Source organism: Xyrauchen texanus, chromosome 8 (assembly GCF_025860055.1).
Source record: "Xyrauchen texanus isolate HMW12.3.18 chromosome 8, RBS_HiC_50CHRs, whole genome shotgun sequence".
Taxonomy (NCBI): Eukaryota; Metazoa; Chordata; class Actinopteri; order Cypriniformes; family Catostomidae; genus Xyrauchen; species Xyrauchen texanus.
Window position 1 is genome coordinate 22,093,965 of NC_068283.1, and position 22,046 is coordinate 22,116,010.

Here is a 22,046-nt window from a genome sequence, read left to right on the forward strand (position 1 = left end):
TGTGGAGGACAATTAGTTTCTTATATCTGCCATAAAATCATGGGTGTTTGATGTGACTTCTTTTTATATGTTTATGGTGCCATGCATGGATAAAAATTATTATATTAAATATTGGAATGTCTGTACATGTTAAACCTACTGTCCAAATTCAGAATTTTGAACATCAAATATGGAATGAATGTCTTAGTGGGACAGGCATCAAAATTTAAAACAAATTAAATTTTAAGTTATGTTTTAGCAGCACTATAAACTTCAGGGTTTAGCTGTGGTGAAATTAATTTAGTGTAACAGAGAGAGGTAAGGAAGTGGTATGTTGTGTCACATTGAAAGTTTATTTCCAATCATTTGGACACCTTTGTTCAAGAAGAAAAATATGCTAATTGTTATTTGTTCAGTATTATAACAAAGTATTTCATATTGTGTGATACAGTTCCTACAAAAGTGGTGTTGTTTTTTTAATTTGTTTTTGTCATGGTATGACATTAAATGATAAATTACAAATTTGATTACAATTTTATTACATATACTTTTCTGAGCGTTCAAATGCAAATATGGATTGTTCTGTACTATGTTTTCAAATTCTGCCTGCTTTAATGTCAGCAACCCCCAAAGAGTATCAATTGATCCAGAATAAGTACATACATTGATTCAGGTCTCTTCTCTTCTGCAGTTAAGCTGAAGCAGGTCTGACTGCTTAGATATCAATCTGTTATGAAATGCTGTATCAGCCCTGATTATTGCGTGGGCAGCACAGAATCTGTACAAGACCAAGGGCCTATCTGCACTACAATTTCATGGACACTATAATGCAAAGCCTAGTGTTATGGTTTGGACAGGAGGTTAATTGCAGTTTGGACGGCCTAAAATACAATAATGTGGCACATCCAGACTCTTGCTCTTGAGATCTCTGCCAAGGTGGATGAACACTTCACGACAACAGACCTTTTAGAATGTCATTGGTGCAGAAATTGAGCTGCCTACCGCCCCTTCTAAGGCAGCTTTCTAACGTTCTTGGAACTTCTTAACAGACTGATTTGGAGTGCTCTATATAGGCAGCAGCTTCACGCATGATAAATATAGCACTCTTCAAATGAAGCACACTGGAGACTTGACTATACTCTAATGAGAATATAGATTCATAGCACTCACTATATGGGAAATAGTAAAATAGTCAGTTTTGTTATTTTATTCAATAATTTTCACTATTGAATTATTCAGTATATATAATCAATATTTCTCTCATTACACCCGCCATCTTGGATTATTATAATTTTTTCACAAAGCTTGTCGCAATCATGATCAGGTTCACCAGCATGCTGAATGCTGGACCAGCATTGCCATGTTGTTTAGCAGCAAATCTTGGCTGGTGTAGCCGGTTGACCAGAATGGTTTGCTGGATAAGTGTGGAGCGGGACGTGGTCATGTGTCTGTCGCTGGGGAGAGAGGAAGCAGTAAAGGCCATCACCTGGTGATTAATAATACATAACACCTGTGTCTCATTACAGTGATGACGGAGATGTGCTTGAAAAGGCCTCCGAGAACGCCAGTTGCGTGAAGCTGAATAACCACTACATTTAAGCTCTATTTTTATTAGTGAAGCTGGAAAGCCAAATTTTTATTTGTGAAGTCAAACATTACTTGTGTGTGAAGCTGAAAACACTTGAATAAAAGCTGTAATACCTGGACTGCACAGTTAAGTTGCCTACTTTTTGCATACCTTCATATATGAATGTATGATGTCTCAAAATGCTGCCTCCATAGGCTGCTCATTAGGTTTTTGGAACAGAACAAATATCTCCACTTGTACCGGCATATCTTGCTTTCAGAGGGACTCCTACACGTACTGTGGTTTAATAAAGTAATTTACCAAGTGCTCTGCAGTATTGATTGTGTAACTGCAGCTCAGCTCTGGATGGCCTTTCTGTGTGTGTTTGTTGTGTTTACAGTTTCAAGGTCAAAAAGGAGTTCAAAGGTAGTTTGCTTTGATAACATCCTGTGAAGGGCGACTGGCATTTCTAAAGCCCAGAGTGCTGGATTATGACTCATGGCTCCCTGTAAATCCACACTGTCTTTTGTCTGCTGATTGTGTTGTGTGTAGGCAGCGATCTGGCCAGCAATCCAGCAGCATTTTCACTGAGATCTCAAACAAAACCAGCCAAGTGGACTTCATATGGCAGCTAGCAGGAATTTTCCCTGCGTTCACAGACATTTATACCTGTAGAGTTTATTTAGAATATTATCAAGTGTCCACAAATAGTTGTTGGCAGGAGCAGATTTTGAATAAATCTCCCAAAATGTATTTGTATGTTTGATAATTAACTTGTATGATTATTTCAGTCAAAAAGTATGACTTTTTATGAAAAGTATAAAAGTATGATTGTATGGCATTTTTTCCAGTGGAACACACAAGGAGTAATTAGTTGCTTTCACGCATACAGCCTTTTCCATAAAATTACCTGCAATTTTCAGTTTAAAGTCTGTGTGAAAATGCCCCATTTGAAAATGAAGGTAAATTTAGCACTGGCTATTTGCCTAAATGAGAAATTATAACATTATCTGAACAGTGAAGTTTTGTTGCTGTGTGAACAAGAGTCGTAAGATGAACAGTTTGAGCACATACAAGGTCAGGACGCGCTAACCTAAGACAGAGGATTCAGATGCTCTGGAATAAAATAAAATTCTAAACAAATATGAAGTCATACAGTGAGCAGGCAATGGAAATCGACCGTGCGCAACCAAAACAGTGGACTATGAAGAAATGAAGATGGCAAATAAGCGCTCGAAGTGGAGAAAGCATTTAACCCTCTGGGGTCTGAGGGTGTTTTGGGCCCTGGAGAAGTTTTGACATGCCTTGACATTTGTGCTTTTTTCAGTTGCTTAAGAACACATTAATGGCTAAAGTCTGATTACACTGTATTCAGCACAAACTGGGCTACAATAATATGTGAGCAACGTGTGTGTACATGTTTGTATTTTTGAGAAAATAACGTTTATGCATGGTTTTTGAAAAAACTAAAATGTTAAGTAATTGAAATAAAGCCATATAACACATACTAAATATTTGTCCACAAGCCTTTTGAGAACTGGATCTTGTAGCCTAGCGGTTTTGCTACACAATTATGTGAAAACCATCCCGATCACTCATTCATACAAAACAATATAGTCATTTAACTTTTGTAAGACACTTTTAGTGTTGAAAGCTCATATGCGAGGAGGCGTGAACGATCATGAATATTGATTGTAATTCACACCCGAGGAGACAAAATACCCTCCCATGGGCCCATCAATGAGAATGAATATGAGGAGACTTAATGATCAATATCAAATTTTAAGTTAAAAGAAGTCTGACTATATATTTTCTTTACATAAAGACTTTACTTAATTTTAGACCTACACTGCTGTTTAAAAGAAGTCTCTTCTGCTCACCAAGACTGCATTTATTTGATCCAAAATACAGTAAAAACAGTGATATTTTGAACTATTTTTACAATTTAAAAGAACAGTTTTCTATTTGAATGTATTGTAAAATGGAATTTGTGGTCAAAGCTGAATTTTCAGCATCATTACTGCAGTCTTCGGTGTCACATGATCCTTCAGAAATCATTATAAGATGGTGATTTTCTAATATGGGCATATTTAAAGTGCATTTTACTCATTTAACCTGAACACATATTTGCAAGCACAAGCTTTGTTGATGATAATGAGGCAGCATAAACACTAGTTAAAATATAATCTAAACATTTATATTATTTTTACATCATATTACATATCATATTTATATCATACAGCAATTTAAATGCCTGGTTTAGCCGAAACAGCATTTAAATGTAACTAAAACTTGCTTATTAGGACATATTTCAAATTTCAATATGCTGAATCCTGGCTGGCAAGTCTGGAAACAGTCCAACTAGTGTGTACATGTCAATATGTACATGTTTATATAAAATAGTATGTCATCTAACGAAAACTAAATGACTTACTCATACAAAATTGTATTCTTGGCTGGATCAAATCTCTCTTCAAAATGCAAACATTCATCAGAGTCCCACTCTTCTGAGGAACATTTTAACTCTTCGACACTATTCTGGAGTTTCCTCTCCTGTGTATCGTGCTGTCGAGAATATTTGTTTCAAATTTGAATTGTTTTATTTACAAGTAAACATCTTAAGCTTTCTTTAGACATATGTTTCATGTTTGTGTGATAAGTATTCGCAGAGTTTCAGTTCATTTTTGTGACGTTTTTCAGATAAATGCTTGTGAACACAGAGACTGCTGACAGCTCACCCTTTTTATTTTCTTTATTTTACAAAAGCACAAGGTTTTGTTGTTATTGTGAGTGTACACAAAAGACACTTTATAGTCTCTAATGATGTTTTACACTTATCTGTATGCCCCAAAATGACAGAGCATTTTATGTTGTTTCCGCTGTAATTACGAAAATCCAGCAGGAAGCGCCGGCGCGATCAAAATGTCAAAGCTGCTATTTTCCATACGATGAAACTGCATCTGCAATTGTGCTTGGATACATATTAAATCAGGATTTTAACCTGGTCTCCTTGCATGCTAAAAAACAAAAACATGACTATGTGTATGTACTTCTATATTGTTAAAAGTGTTTTTCACTTTATCTGGTTATGTCTTATCTTGCCTGGGTCACCAGGTGAGTCAGGACTGCCACTAGTGCCCCATAAAAACCCCCACAAAGGATGATAGTCAGGCCCTGGTCAGAACTGTGAGGGGTGGGGATGCCTGTTGTTTAAATTAAAGTTTTACTGTCATGTTTGTGAGCCACATTGAAATAAAAATATATATATATATTTTGAGAATAAAGTTGTAACAGTTTGAGAAAAAAGTCTTAGCCTTATGACATTAAATTTGTCATATTTTGAGAATAAAGTAAAAATTACAAGAATAAAGTCATAGAATTATGAGAATAATGTGCTATATTTCGTGAATTAAGCAGAAATATTTGGAGAGGAAGAAATTATGTGCTAAACTGCACATAATCACAACCAGAACATTCACGCAGTCCCGCTTGGCTTGGGTGATGCTTGGCCTGCATTTTTTTGGATTTTGCTTTCAAAACAATACAATAACTGAGGGGAGGGGATAATTACCACATACAATTACTTGCCTATATTATTCACAGCAGTTCCAATTATTTTTCACTTCACTTGAGTGTGAGCCTATATCTCGCGCCTCCTTTGACAGGCACCTACTTGTTGAATACTCCTGTACTAATGCACGCCTGAATCATGAACAGGGAGCACACAAAAACTTCCCACAGATTAAGCTTGGCTAACTTGAAACAAAGTTGCAGAGCAAATGTTATCTCCCTGATTAGTGGTGTTTACTGTATCCAAAGACCCAGACACTCCACTTTGATGTTACTTTACTTATGACTATTCTTTTCTCCCCAAATTGGAATGCCCAATTCCCACTACTTAGTAGGTCCTCATGGTGGCGCGGTTACTCACCTCAATCCGGGTGGTGGAGAACAAGTCTCAGTTGCCTCCACTTCTGAAATTGTGCATGACACAGTGGAGACTCACAGAATGTGGAGGCTCATGCTACTCTCCACGATCCATGCACAACCACGCGCCCCATTGAGAGTGAGAATCACTAACCACTCCAGGGGTGGTAGTCAGCATCAATACTCGCTGAGCTGCCCAGCCCACTTATGATTTATTCTTAAATATTAACATTTTATTCTCATAATGCTTCATTCTTGTAATGTTTACTTGATTCTCAAAATATTGCTAATTTGTTTTCAAAATCTTTAAAACAATTTTTTTTTAAACACTGTCATAGCAAAGATTATGAAAGTGATGTATATTTTGTAGGCTGGCCAATATTGAGTGGTGTGTTTGTTTCTCTGTGTGGGTTGATTCATGCAACATGACAGATCTGCAGAGAAAAGCTGTTCTACTCGAGACACAGAAAAATTAGATGTTGTGGGTGGTTGCCATGCTATACAATGTTGTTGCTAGGGTGTTTTGGGTGGTTGCTATGGTATTGTTGTGTGATTGCCAGGAGGTTGCTTAGAGAAAAACCCTAGTCTTTATGAAATTCTGGTTTCATATGCCTTGGGTCACTGCTTCGATGTAAAGATTTTAGATTTTAGTTTAATCATCCACCAGGTTATTCTGATCACTAAAAAAAGTGATGGCACTCCTCCAAATGGCGACATGTTGTGAGGTAGCCTATTAGCCTAGTCATGTGCAGGATGAATTACATTGAGGCTTATATTGGTTAAGGGCTTTTCACAAATCCCTAAGCATGAATAATAGTAATAGTTATTAGAGGTGTGTACAAATATAGATTTTACCATACATCATGATCCTTATTTGAACGATCTCGATATTGGTTCTTAAATCCTAAGATCGATTACATCAAAGTAAAGCACATGCACATGTGACTAACATGCACCAGTGCAGAGCTGATCACTTGATATTGTGGCGGATTACTTTGATGATCACAAGGCTTACCTCGATCTTGGCGCAGACTTCAAAACTCAAGACCCATTTGAATTCTGAAAATTTCTAGTTTAAAGCGATATCAAGTAAGTCAAATGAGCTCTCAAACAGCATGACATTCCAGACATTGTTCAGCACTGACGAGGAAAAAAGACAACACTGCATGCACCAAAGACAGTTTTTTTTTTTGTTTTTGTTTTTTTAATTACACAACATTATCCTTGCTTAATTTTATCATGATTTTACAGTAAGATCTGTAACAGTGGTATTTTGACAAAAATATTATAGTTTAAAATAATTTATTAAAAAAAATTATTACAACTGTGGCAGTTGTGGTGTCACAAAAAGACAATTTAAAAAGACACTGGCCTAACCACAGTAATGATTACTTTATTAAGTAATCATTAAGGAGCCGGATGAAAGAAGAATTATATCTATTAAGGAGTGGAAAACACATTATTTTACTAGCTTTCTACTCAGTAAAGCGCTCTACTCATGGGTACTGTCAGAATATAATAACAATAGTCCTATAGAAATCTTCCTATATATATATATATATATAAAAAAAAATATATATATATATATATATATTTTTTTTTTATTTATTGCTTTCTTCATGTTTCCCATGCACTAATATTTCCTCCACCCTCACAAAGGAAAATGAACTTATAATTGATTTAGTTCAGTCTGCTCTGCCTCATCTATTCAGATTTGATATTCTCCTGCTGGGAATATCACAAACTCCACAGACAAAAACTTCTCTATTATTTTATAGTTAAATAGAGCTTCAGAGACAAGTTTTTGATTCGATATTTACAGGCAATCAGTACTGTGTATCAATCACATTTAATATACTCTCATCACTTTTGTCTGTTTTATTCACTCTGTCTTGAGGTGTTATGATTAAAGTAGACACCATGAGCTGATAGGACGCGTACAAGGAAGTTACGCAGATTAACTATGCAGATATGTGGAATAAAATCAAAAATGCTGATTTCAAAACTTTAAGCTAAGTAATAAATGGAAATTGCTGTTATTCATTAAGGACACATAAAAGAGTGTTTGATTATACAATAAATATCGATGGAGTCTCACTTACACTCAACATAGTGTTTGAATCAATACCTGTATTCCAGAGCCAAGTCACTGGTTTTTATTGGTGATCCTCCTCTCTTTGTTAAAAGGCAACACAGCACATTTTAAGCAATATGGACTCTTTGGTGTAGCTCTTAGTGTCCCAGATTTTGGATGTGAATTTGGGTTTGAGGCATAGCTTGATCGAATTTCTGTACTCAGTCAGCAAAAATGCATAGAACTCTGGAGGTTGGGATGGGTGAGCAATACTGCAGCATGACAGTCCATCACGGTTACCTTAAAAAAACAGCAAAGAGCAAAATGTGCACACCACATTGAGTTAAGGCATTTAAATGCAATGGTTTTATTTCAATCATTTTGTTCCTGAAATGTGTTTTTGTATAGTGAATCTGTATCAGTGCTGCTTTGAAATGAAGCTTTCCATTAAGTATTTATTTTGGTGCAGAATCAAGCCTGTTGTTCATCTGTAAGTTAATCAGTTACATAAAATCAGATCAGTTTATTGCCACTACACCTTCAACACAGTGTAGGAAGGTTAAAGTCTTGGGTTCATGGTGCACACACATTGTCAATATATGAAGTTCCAAACGTTGCATGTACAGGTAATAATTACAATAATGTTTAACCACTTACTAGTGAAATTGTGTAAAGTATGCATATGTGAAGGAATGTTATTTAAATTTGTGAGTGAAGAATTAATTACTTTATGAAATGAATATGGCATGGTGAATGCATGCGTGCTTAACATTAAAAGCAGTCTGTCAGTAATAGAGTGTAAATAATGAATGTTAAGTCTAGGCACTCCAGATGGTGCTGTCTAAGGGGGGCTGGCAGATTCAGTTCATGTTGGACCAAAAGGGATCTGAGTTTAGAGCTCATTTATCTGGGCTCTCACAGCAGGAGACCCCTCTTTCTCCTCTCACATTACTGCAGTCCGAGTGTATCTAAGAGGGCTGCATTCATCACAGTCTGCTCTCAGCAGGGAGACCTCTGTTATACTGTCAAAGCTTCACATTAAGACTATGTAGATATCGGCCATCAGTTATCTGCTCCTGCACCGTAATCTCCAGTGATGCAGCCATGTGTAAAGAATCAAAGTTTAGCTCTCACCTGTGGCTATAGGCCTGTGATGTTTAATCCTGCGGACATTATTTACATTACATTTCCACATTTCTCAGTTCTGACTGGATAACCTAGAGGCATTTTTCTTCTAGGACAGTTTCATACAGCTACTACAGAGTGGTTAGTGCACTAGATTAAAGCAGAGGTTAGCGGGTATCTGTCTTGAAGTTTGAGACGACATGTCTCTGCTCAAAGCAGTGATTTATTACAGCAAAAATAAAAAAAAAGTTGCTTGTACATCAGTACATCAGTTCTGTCTACTTTTCCAATAAAAATATCGAAACATCTTAAAACAAGATACTTGAGAAGCAAAACGGTGTCAGATTTATATTGTGAGAATATATATATATATTTTTCTTCTCGTTTAAATATAAATCTCATTCGATTTTGTTAGATTTGCTCAAGAGTTTGAGTTTGTTCAAGCAAAAATGAAAATCTGTCATCATTTACTCACCCTCATGTTGTTCCAAACCGGTATGCCTTTCTTCCATGGAACATTAAGTGATGTTAGGCAGAATGATAGCCTCAGTCACCATTCACTTTCATTGTATGGAATAAAAAATATATAGTCAACAGGAACTGAGGCTGTCAGTCCCTAAAATTCTTCCTAACATATAAAACAAGAAAAAAAAAACGATTTACCAATGGGGTGAGAAAAACAAACTTAAGTCAAGATATGGCTATTTTCTGAAAAATCTTAATAGCTTATGAAATTAAATTCATCATGTTGTGGGATGTTTAAATATTTGTACTGGAAAATAAGATGACATTTCTGATTAAATGAAATGTTTTGTTTTTACAGCATGTAGGTCTCATTCCTCAGGTCTGTCATGAGTGATGCGTGTGACCTAAGTGTGAATATGAGTCACTTCAGATTCACACAAACACACTCTTGCACACTGAGACACTCTCTCAGCGGGAATAGAATTAAATGTTTTCTATAATAAGCAGCTGAGTATAATATTCTTTTATGTTAATCAAGCATTATAACACAGCTCTCTCTGGAATACTTGATTCTGATTGGTCAATCGCTGTTCTACGGTCAAATATTTTAATATAAGGACTGCTAAACTGTACATTTGACAGTTGTTCCTAACAACCATTTTTCTACATAGCTGTGCTAGTTTAATTTCTCTTGTTTCAATTCATGGTCTCTTCTCACATGTTACAAAAATGTACAAAAAAGTAAAATTTTTCTGCTTTGTATTGAGGTCTTAATCACACTATCGGTGTAAAAATGACCTAGGAACCAGTTGTAATTGCGAAAATAGCTCAAAAACATGAGAAAAGGTCTAGCACATATATTTGCAGATGAGAAATTGTTATTTAATCAATGCAATGAAATTAAAAAATTTAAATGTGTGGTTTAAATAATTTTTTGGGGCCACTGAATAACAACCAAGCAATTTAGTGAAAGTTTGTCAAATTACACTGCACTAGAAACACTTTAATTGGAATTTTGAAGGAATTAGCTTGGATGGATTACCCCTGTGACTGATCTAAAAGATCACACAATCTTTTCATTATAAGTTATCTTTTGAATTATATCCATGTTTTCATGTCATCTTTACAGTAGTGGTGGAGACATTTATTCTAATGACTATGAAGCACTTATAAATAAATGTCAAGCTAGGAAGAGAGCTTTTTAGGGTCTTTAGTATGATCTCTCCTACTGGTGCCATGATCATCTCTGACGGCTGTGCTGGGATTTGAAGTTATTTCATAAACCATATGGGTGTGAATTGTTGTTTACCAGAATGGTGTAAAGACTTTATGGCCTAAATGAAACCTGCTATAAATTATACCACCCCAGCCAAACCCATGCAATATACTCAAAATAGAAAGACAAAGACAGAAAATACAGTAAACACACACATACCTAAAGAAGCAGTGATTAAACAATCCCTCATTGAGTGATAAAGATTCTGCTCGGTTTGTTGCAAATAATTTCACTGTTTCACTGCACGTTATGGTTCGACTTGCCTCAACACTACTCGCTTTACTTTTCTGAGCTTTTTTTTTCTGCATTTCCACTTCAGTTTAGTGCTGCATCAACGTGGGTGGGATTATAGGCTGATCGTCATTGTTGCACCACCTCTACTGCCGTGGCATCATCTTAAACAACTGACCAGAACAATAACACAACCGCTAACTGTAACAGTTAAATTGGTCTGGTTGTTTTAGAAGCAAGCTTCCAGTAGCTGGTCAACTAAATAAAGTGAAACTTTCAAGCTGAGTATATAGTTAACGTAACAAAACATACCATCCTCCATCATGGTTGCATCCAGGGAACTCTCCCTCCCATTGCTCGCCGGTTTAGATAGCATCCATTTGGTCAAACCACTTCCACTTTTCCTTGATGGATCTGTAGTCACTTTTTTTTGCTTTTCCCTACACTGTTGGTAGGTCCAGTGGTAGCCGTGTGCGGCCAACAGCAGATCCAATTCCTGAGAGAATTTTTCGTTTCACTCATCTGCACCTCGTTTATTGACCACGGCGTGGTTTTGTGCACAGCCATTTCTTTTTTCACAATTCGAAAGTTGTGTGAACAAATGATACTGCTATCGCTGTTACTAACTTTAAAACTAGCGGGTTGATGTTACATGTCGGAAATCCAGTGACGCTGGTAGTGACGATTCATTCTGACCAATCAGTGATCTGCAGGATTTTGACTTCACATTTAGTATTGTCTCGGCTCGCTTGGAACCTCGACCGAGGTGGTACTAAATAAAACTCCAAAAAAAGCGAGCAGATTCAAGTTGAGTCGAGTTGTACCGTGCAGTGGAAAAGCCCCATAATAGTGCCACTAAAGGCAGCATCAGCTGATTCCCATTGTCCTCTTGCCATTGAGATGTAACATGAATTCTAACAAGTAAATTAATGGTTAGAGCTGCATTAGTGAGCAATAGAATGGATGTTAATGATGCTAACTGTAGAATTGAAAAAAGAACTGTAGAATAAAGATTATTTCACTGTTGGACCATCCAACTCCGCTAGAACCACAATAAAGAAATTTTTTCGTTTGTCATCTGAAATGTTTCACACCAGTTCACCTCGATGACCTTTGTCCTTGTCTTGGTGTGATTTGCCTTTTGGGGTTGATGGTCAAAGTTCTTGTAGCATTTGACCCATTATCTTTTGTGTCCCTATGCCCTCTTCTTTGCAGTGTGGTCTCCTTAAGTTCTTAAATCTTCTTAGGTTCCCATTTCAGTTCACTAGGTTCTGTGTTTGAAGTGACCACATAGTGAGTCACAGAGTAAGCAAGTCTAGTTTGAGCAGGAACAAGTGAAGAATTTCTTTACTTGTTTTTATTTTAATTCAGTGCATTTCTTTTCAATTAAATTAATTTGTACAACATTTTCCATAAAGCATGTTGTTCCAAAGCAACTTTTCAAAGAATAGTGCCTTACAAACTCCCCAGTGAGCAAGCCAAAGGCAACAGTATAAAGGAATAACTCGCTAAAATGATTTTACAATTCCATAAGATGATGTTAAGCTGATGATTTTTTAACTATGACTAAACATAAAATGCTGTCTTCGATATTTATTTGCTGCAGGGGGAAGGGAGTCTGGGACCCCCGATCATCGTGTGCACACGGCCGTACACAGAGTGCCAGCTGTATTCTGATGAGGAGGGGCTGGGAGGCCAGGATGCACAGGAGTCAGATATGGACAGTGCTGGAGACAGTGGAGCAGGATCTGAATCCTCTGAAGGAGGACGACATGATGATAAAGAAGGACTGGGAGGACTCTTTCTACCGGGAAACAAGTCAGTATCATACTGTAGATGATTATATTTTCAGTCCCACCAGGATTTCTCAGCACTTTTTCCTGATTATTGCGGCCCGAAATGACTGAATTTGCTGCAGCTTTTCTGAAATATTGCGATGCAATTTTTGTTTGTTTGTTTTATTATCAGTGATGGTGTAAATGCAATTACATGTATATTTTTAGTGCACAATAACTGAATATGCCATTAGCAAGCAAAAAATTATTAATTCACACAAAAATACCATGCATTTAGGTGAAACTGTGATATGGCTATTGGAAGACCTTTAATTATTTTTGTATTAATATTTTGTATTATAAACTTCTCTAAGGTTAAAACTGTCCCACCATAAATCTGTAAACTAAAAACACAAATGAAGATTTAATAATTAAGCCTGTTGCGATTATACATTTGTCTAATACAGAAATCTGATATATGGCTATATACGAACATATAATATTATAGTTCATAATTTTGAGCATTTATGTACATATTCAAATTCCATTCTATATTTGAAAAAAGGGAATTTTTATGCATACAGTATATGTGACCTTTGTAGTGAAAACCACATAAGAATATATATTTCATGTAAGTGTTTTGCATATATTGCAATTTTCAGATTTGTACTGTAAGCACTTCAAATTCTAATCACATTTTACCATCCAACTATTCATTTTAAGTAAATATAGAAATGCCATTAACTACGGGTCTTTGTGTCTCATTAGCCGCACTCAGAGTGAAGATTAAACACTAGCTTTGATGTCTGCGGTCCCAAAATATTTAGACAAGGATTCACTTTAATGATCACTCGTGTAATGGCAAATGTTCTTGGCCATTGCAGGTTCGTGCAGGCATGCTTAATGACACTCAGTGGCACATAGTAGGAGTAGAAGAGAAGACACTTATACTTCGTCAGTTACTCTGTTATGGTTAGGGTTGACTGTTCGATCACAGTTTGATTTGCAGCTGTCAAACATGGAGGAAAGTGATAGGAATATTCACAGTTTATGCTTAAAACTTGCAACCACATATAAAGCGGGTATTGGTAGAATTTGCAATCTTAGAGTGACCGTATTTTTGTTTAATTAATTTGTTCGATGGTAAAATACTTTCTCCTTGTCCAGCTATATGCAGAGGCAACTATAAGTAAACCATTTGTAGGTTGATTCCCCACCCCCACTTGCTCAGTGGTGCTATTAAAACATTGCTCTGTTTATTTGAGCATTCTAAACAGCCCGACACAGCAACACTGGCATAACCAGTGCATGAGTTTGGGGCGGATCCAGTTTAGGGATTTACGTGTTGTTAATCTGAAAAACAGAAATATACAATTATTTGTTTTATTTTTTATTGTATTTTTCAGCTACAAATCTTCTTTTTAAAGTTTCAGATCTACTCAAGACCAGTGATCAGGGAAACCTGTGTGAAAATCATTATTTCAGAAATCACACACTTCAGCTTTAATGATGTCTAAATGATTCTGTGTTGTTTAGTAGTGCATAAAGAAAGACTGACCTCTCCCTGTCTGTGGTTGTAGTTGTGGTCAGATGGTCTCATCAGCAGCAGCGTCAGTGATCTCAGTGGAGGAGCAGTTTGAGGACTATGGAGAGGGAGAGGATGTGGACTTCACTCCCAGCAGCCCCATTCCTGATGATGACACACGCACAAATGGTTTCTCCGACCTGGGCTCCTCACTGCCCTCCAGGTTAATATATCCTCTTATCTAAAACACTCTAAACATGTACTCCATTCCAAAGCCTAGTGAGCTGTCTACGGAGGGAAAATTATAAAGCATCAAGGGTGTAGTCACGATGAGAAGGCTGGATCAAAAAGTTGGCAACTTAATTATGTTGCGTCCTAAGATAACTAGTTTTAGCCAAATTCTAAAGCAGCACTTTTTATGACTACTATAGTGTTGATATTAGCGTAGCAAAATGCTACAGTCAAAATCTATTGAAATCAAAGGCTGAAACTCTGATGAAGAACGCTATTAGTGTGAGTTGCTGACTACTGTAGAGCATTCCAAATCAGTTGCATATGAGGTTCCTAAGGCAGATGCCTGTAAACATTTGGTAGTGAGGCAGCTTACTTTGTTTTAGAACACAGCTACATTCTGCATGATCTGTTATATGTGACTGAATGGATGTCATAAACCTGCTTTACAGTAATTGGGGAGGAATTATAAATAGTTCTCTCTCAAATACACTCTCTTGCATTACTGTTGCTGGTTCTCACATCTTTGACAGCCATTAATCATCTCATTGTTGAACACAAAATCACAAAAGCCAACAATTAAACAGTTTTGAACATACCGACTAACAGTATGTAATAGTTTGATCGGTCTCATTCTGGTTAAATCAAAGATAATTACAATATCACAACATCAATAACATATCATTAGATTTTCTTTTCTGACTATGTGGATTTTGAAATATTTCACCATATTGAGCAAGTCACTCTGAATGCTTCTACTACCAGTCGAGATTGATCACTTCATGATGTTTACAGTGCTGGTCAGACCCCTCAGAAGATCAGGCACTTGTACAACAGTGAGCTGCTGGATGTTTACTGCTCTCAGTGCTGCAAGAAAGTCAACCTGCTCAATGACCTAGAGGCCAGACTCAAGAACCTTAAAGCTAACAGGTAAGAGGAGACAAACATGGCACACTGTAGCACTGTGCTTTTAGAAGGATTCTACTATATGTCTCGGTTCACTCTTGATAATGTTGATACTCTCTTTAATCACCCTGGTCTGCCAAAAGCTTTATCGGGAGATGGGTTTCATCAGAGGAGCTGTTACCATAGCAACAACATTCCAGTCAAGGTCTTACAACTTTTTATGAACGTTATCAGACAGTACAGGAAAACTGAGACCCTCAAGAAAGCTTTGGGGTTTAAGTGGGTGTGTGTGGTTAAATTGAAGGGAAACTGCTGAAATCATCATTTTCTGATTCGTTTGAACCAAAGCAATTAGCAACAAGCTACTTTAACAGGTCATGACAGCATTTGAGATGGACTATGTGTATCTGCACAAGTACATGTACAGTATTCAGGAAGTGTATCTGTCCTTATCTTCTCTGGTTAGGAGATTGTCTAGCTCTATATTTGTAGGTGAGATTCAGTGTGTTGTGTACTGAGATGGCAGGGTTATGTATGTGGACAGGGGAGCCAGTTCATATTTCCACAAGCTGTGTGAGCTCAGATCATTCTGATGTAACGAGAAGGGGTTTAAAGACTGACGTGGGTCACAGTTACATTAACACAGGCTTTCGTTTATAATTAGAGTGCAGGTAACCTATTTTAGTAATAAGGTCCTTCAAAGCTGTCTGATTATCTGTGTAATCTCATGACCTCTAAGGACATATTGACTGCAGTACAGTACATTTGTGGACACTTGGGGCATTAGTGAATCGGTAATTAGGGTCTAAACCAGGGTTTCCCAGACTTTTTTGTCCTAAATTACTTACTTGACCTAAATTACTTACTTGAAATTACGCTTGATATTTTAAGTATCATTAACCTTTCAAAATACCTTTAAATTTACATCTTTGCACTTTGCAGTTGTATTTGACTTATTATTGCTCTATTTTTAATAGCCCTTTATCTGGGTGGCCCACCCGCAAGAGAGGAGGCGGGGCCCTTTACCGCAAAACCTAATCAGGGAGGATTCACCTTTTAACTCAAAATCGCATACAGTGCTTCCACCCATGCTTTTAACTAGTCTGTCTACTGTCAAAATTATATTCTGGGCTATCTGTACAGATAGTCGAAAATAGTTTTGACGACTTGACTGATATCAACAAATGGGGATAGAACAAATTAATGACAATGTTTTACATTTAGGCTATCCATAACAAGTTCGTTTGCAGGTCAATGCAGCTTGTGATTAAGGAATGCGATAAAGCATCTGACCTTTAACAATGTTCAAAACGTCCTTTTCTCCTAACATTTTTCTGCGTAATCTCCTTCATCATGTTTGTTTTTTCTATCTGATGAGCACATTGGCTTTCAATGCTAAGTACTGCAAGTCCAGAGAGTCTGTCCTGGCTCATTGTGCTTCTCAGGCAGTTTTTTATGAGTTTTAATTTAGAGAAAGACCTTTTGGCACTTTCCAAGATGACGGGAATATTTAAAAAATCTTCAGAGCTGTAGCCACATCTGTGAAACTTAGTAGAACAGATGTATGCTTCATAAGCAGCAGCTCTGTCAGATCTTTAATTGATCCCATTTGAATTGTTTTTATTTCTGACTGCAGGGCACTTCGAAACGAAAGCAATTGTGATGTCAAATCTGAGGAAATATCATTGTTGTAGGTCATTGCAAGGGTTTCAGCAAATGCATGCAACACATCATCAGCTGCATGTTGTAGTTCACTACCCTGACGGCACATGTACTTCTCCCAGACATCTATTAAATGTGTGTGTTTAGATCTGGAATACGTCTATTTTACATTGTTTGCTTACATGTACTGTATATCAGATGTATTTTATCCTTTTCCTCACTTTAATAGCTGTGATATGTTGACAAGCATCATTCAACACCAAATTCAAATTATTCACAATGTATGTTACAAAATAAAATGTAAATAAAATTAATAATTAAGTTTAAATAAAATACATGGGTGTCTAAATATGGATTTATTAATGGGCCTGTTTGGTACTATGCAGTACATAGAAGTTTTAGCTTTGAGTGCCCAAACACTGTACATGCGCTGCAGTGGCAAGTGCGCAATTAGCTGCCGCTGTAACCAATCACATGATTGACAGCTGCTACAATCAATCGCATGATCTGTCTGTGTTGTCATTTGTGCATCCTGTAAGAGTTGAGGTAGTTCGACATGAATAACCTCTATGTAATGTACATTAAAAAAATAAAAAAATAAAATATATATATATATATATATATATATATATATATATATATATATATATATATATATATATATATATATATATATATATATGTTTTATCATTGATTAAAAAAATTCTTCTTACTGATCAAAAAGAGTTGCAAAAGATTTAGCTCTGTTTTTGTAGAGAGGTGCAAAACTCCTCTCTAATCTAACCATATTTTTCCACTTTTGTTTCATTTTGCAGCCCAAACAGGAAAATTTCCAGCACAGCATTTGGTCGGTAAGTTTCATCTCTCTTAGTTTCTCAAGGTCTGTAGAAAACAAGATTACAGAGTACAGTAAACGTTTTCTCTACCGTTGACTCACTCAGTGTTAATTGATTCTTGCTGAGCCAGCTTTACTGGTTAGCATATACTCACTGCTTGCATAAAGCTGCTTACAGTCTTTAGACAATCCATTCACTTAACTTGGCCTTAATCTATTAACAAAACTTCTAGAACAAATTGTGATACCGGAACCAAATTCATAATAAACCTGGCTCTTACTTTTTTAGTTCCAACATTTTTGCACAATCTGTCTTTCATCTCTCATTTCTCAAAAGTATTGTGGCCATATCTGAGTTTAAATCTGTTAAAAGTAAGATATGCTCTCTTTTAAACAAAAGCTTAATTATAATTCCTCTTTGAAGATTCAGTCTTCTTAAGCATATAGCGCAAACTTAGAATTTATTCCCAAATGCAAATGCCCAGATTCCGTCAATCAAACTTGCTCTGGTTAATTGCATAGTTGAGTTCATTGTCCATTTTCTGACTTGTTTCCCTGTGTGCCCCACAGTCAGCTCTTCCACCACAGTAACTTCAGCAGCAGTCAGGGCAGCACAGAAGACCTGTTCATAGACAGCATCGACTCCTGTGACGTTGACATCACTGAGAAGGTCTTTGTAGATCTCATAGAAGACCAAAGTTTTACATGGAATTTACATACTGCATGAACAATTGCTCTAATGTTACAATAATGTTACAGATATACTCTTAACTCTTTCCCCGCCAAACACGGAATTTTCCGGGTTTTATGAAAAAAACGCTTCCCCGCCAAACACAGAATTTTCCGGGTATCAGTGTTTTAGGTGGTATACGGTAAGGAAGACCCGCGCGCATGTTTTGAAAGAGTACGCAACTCTTTGATCAAAGAAACAGACTGCGATGGTCTCAAACGTGAAGTGGAACACCATACTAATACTAAAGCACTTGTTTGATAAAAATGCCTTTTTCTCAGCTTTTTGTCCGAAATGTTGTTTTTGACAAAACCTACCTCTGTTCAAGTGGCAATAAAAAAAGAACAAATGAAGATAAAATAAAATCGTTTTTTTTTTTTTTGCCTAAAAGCAGAGGCTCAAATCTTTATTTTGATATATAGCATCTTCATATATTCATGGAAGAAAATATTCTGCGGGCCATTAAAGTTTAGCGAAAATCGTCAAAAACCCTGGCGGTGGCTGGCAACTTTTTTTAAAAACGCTGGCGGGGAAAGAGTTAAAGGAAGCCATCAGCACGCTTAAGTACACTGTAATTACAGTTTTCATGAGAATGTAATTCAGAACGACCATCCATAACAGACTCCTTTCTTCAAATGCAGGTGAGTTATTTGGAGAAGAAAATATCAGAACTCGAGAACGACAGTCTGGCTAATGGAGATCTGAAATCCAGACTTAAACAAGAAAACACACAACTAGTACACAGGTAAATTTAAAGAGATCTCATCATTAGATACAGACATTATCTACAGTACATTATAGTATGAGCATGCTAACCAATATTTTGTAAATATATGTATATCATTAATTGTTTCTTTATTTGTTTGTTTTCTGCATGTGTTTGTCTACACACATTTGTATTTGGTAACCCATCAGGGTACATGAGCTGGAGGAGCAGAATAAAGATCAGGAGACGCGTGCGGAGCAAAGTCTAGAAGAGGAGTTGAAAAGACACAGAGAGGCCTACAGTAAGATGGAGAGAGACAAGAGCACTGAGATTGAACTTCTTAGTAACAGGTACCTTAGTTTGTAAAAAAATATATATATATTAAATTAGACAAAATGCAAAAATTGAAGAATTCTCACTTGCAATCTCAGACTTTTGGACTCCAATATATGTAAAATCGAAACTGTAGGAAATTACTCATTTCTCAGAGTTCTCTGTGTTTGACATGCTAATTTGGTTTTATGAATGTTTCTCAATGAATGGATGATTTCTGCCTGTAGGGTTCAGCAACTGGAGGAGGAAAATGCAGAGATGAAAGTGAATGTGTGCAGATTAAAGTCACAGAGTGAGAAACTGGACCAGGTAGTGATGCATCAAAACTCTAAAAATCCCTTCATCACCACAACAAAATGACCCACATGATACAGATTGTCAAATGAATAGATTTATTAATATATCGATATGAATTATTCTTAATTGAGAATTGACTATACTATACTATACTATACTATACATATTATAGTGCCTTTAGTACAGGAAGTGATGCAAAATGAATAGATTTATTAATATATCAATCTGAATGATTCTTAATTGAGAATATAGTATACTATACTATACTATTACTACACTATACTATGCTACATTACACTATACTACACTATCCTATAATATAATATATTACACTATACTATACTATATATATTATTATGCCTTTAGTACAGGAATTGATACCAAATGAATAGATTTATTAATATAATGAATATGAATTATTCTTAATTGAGAATAATTCTCAAGCATTAAAAATAATTCTTAATTAAGTTAAAACATCTTACTGGTTTTATGAATAAATACACCAATATCGTAAAATAGTAAACCATTAAAAATGTACAAACATTTATACGAATAATCGGAATATACAATTCTTCCATCAAGTAACATAGTTCATTGTCCTTGAATGTTTATCGTTGCAACATAGCAACTTGGTGCATTAATATACAATTTGGGTCACATGTGTGCATTTTTACAACAGTTTCAAACACAGTTCATCCAGTCAGAATTTAGAGTAACATTTATCTTAGATAATAAGATTTAGATAATATTAATGTAACTATTAAATCATTGATCACGCATTCTAGCTCAAAAATTACTCTCTCTCTTACTTTCACTTTCACTGACAAACACATTCACACTCGTTTTCACACCATCACATATGACCTGAATGTAGGATCCTGTGGTACATTTTAGCTGGCTTTGTAATCCCAGGAGCCCTATTATGAAGGAGACTGTCAGTGTTAGCAGCACACTATCTCATGCCGCAAGCATTAGCCAGTGTAATAAGTGTGAAAGCTGCTGCTTGCATGATATTAGCAGCACTGTATTTAGAGTCAAATACAATTTTGGCCAAATACAGAACTTGATGCTACAGCATTTCCATAAAGCTAAAAAACTGGGTCACTCTGTGAAAACAAATTTAAAGGCCTTTTTATGTATTTCCTATTGGTGTGTGTGTTTATGCACAGGAGAAGCAGCGCATGACAGATAAGCTGGAAGACACAAGTCTTCGTTTGAAGGATGAGATGGATCTGTACAGAAAAATGATGGATAAGCTTTGGCAGAACAGACATGAGTTTCAGAAAGAGCGAGAGGCCATGCAAGAGGTGATGCACAGAAGGTTTCATTGCTCATTACAACTACACACAAACATAAACCCACCATTCAATAATCTTTGTAAATTTCTCAAAATGTGTAGCTGATTGAGGACCTGCGTCGTGAGCTGGAGCACCTGCAGCTCTTTAAGCTTGAGACGGAAAAGCCTGGCCGCAGCCGTAATGCTTCAGGACTGTCTGAGTATAATGCCAAGACTCGAGAGATTGAGCTGGAACATGAAGTCAAACGGCTTAAACAGGTACAGTGGAGAATTCTTTTGTTACCTCTCTGTCACCATCACTGAAAAACACAGGCTTCAAAAACAATGAATATGACCATGTTTACCATCACATATGCAATATCATATTTTGCGACATCCTTGCAGATTAATCGTTTTGAGACAAATTGCACGATTGTTTATCTGATATATTAGTATGTCTGTGCACACTATAATGCACACCACTATGTCTATACTCTACTGTATCATACAATACTATACATTATCAAACCATAATAACATATAACATACTATACTACATTGTACCATGCTACACTATAATGCATCATACTATAATATATATATATATATATATATATATATATATATATATATATATATATATATATATACCATTCTATAATATGCCATACCATACTATATTATGCCATACTATACTATACTATAACACTGTATATTATACTATACTATACTATACTATACTTTATCATACTATATTGTACTATACCATAATATATTATACTATACTATACAATACATATTATTATGCCTTTAGTACAGGAATTGATACCAAATTGACTTGTTTAATCTTCTAACAGGAGAACCATAAACTCCGAGATCAGAATGATGATCTGAATGGGCAGATTCTCAGCCTCAGCCTTTATGAGGCAAAAAACCTGTTTGCTTGTCACACCAAGGCCCAGTCACTGGCAGCAGAGATAGACAACGCCTCCAGAGATGAGGTGAGAAGAACATTGATAATATGTATTCTCTATAAAGAAGATTTAAGAGAGCTATAAAAGACAGAAAGTTGTAGACTAGAAATTGCTGGACCTATTAAGCTTGGGTTTGTACATTAGTCCACAT

At 36.1% G+C, this 22,046-nt stretch overlaps 1 protein-coding gene across 3 annotated transcripts in view; it reads left to right on the forward strand.

The window, feature by feature from the left end:
* Positions 1-22,046, forward strand: part of LOC127648382 (rab11 family-interacting protein 4A-like) — an 80,650-nt gene that overhangs the window by 53,195 nt on the left and 5,409 nt on the right. For all 3 annotated transcript variants that reach the window (XM_052133041.1, XM_052133044.1, XM_052133045.1), the window contains 11 exons: positions 12,251-12,462; positions 14,000-14,167; positions 14,971-15,105; positions 17,560-17,595; positions 18,150-18,249; positions 18,951-19,054; positions 19,225-19,365; positions 19,576-19,657; positions 20,815-20,952; positions 21,045-21,200; positions 21,779-21,922. In XM_052133041.1, the coding sequence (XP_051989001.1) occupies positions 12,251-12,462; positions 14,000-14,167; positions 14,971-15,105; positions 17,560-17,595; positions 18,150-18,249; positions 18,951-19,054; positions 19,225-19,365; positions 19,576-19,657; positions 20,815-20,952; positions 21,045-21,200; positions 21,779-21,922 (1,416 nt within the window). The remainder of the gene's footprint in view (positions 1-12,250; positions 12,463-13,999; positions 14,168-14,970; positions 15,106-17,559; positions 17,596-18,149; positions 18,250-18,950; positions 19,055-19,224; positions 19,366-19,575; positions 19,658-20,814; positions 20,953-21,044; positions 21,201-21,778; positions 21,923-22,046) is intronic.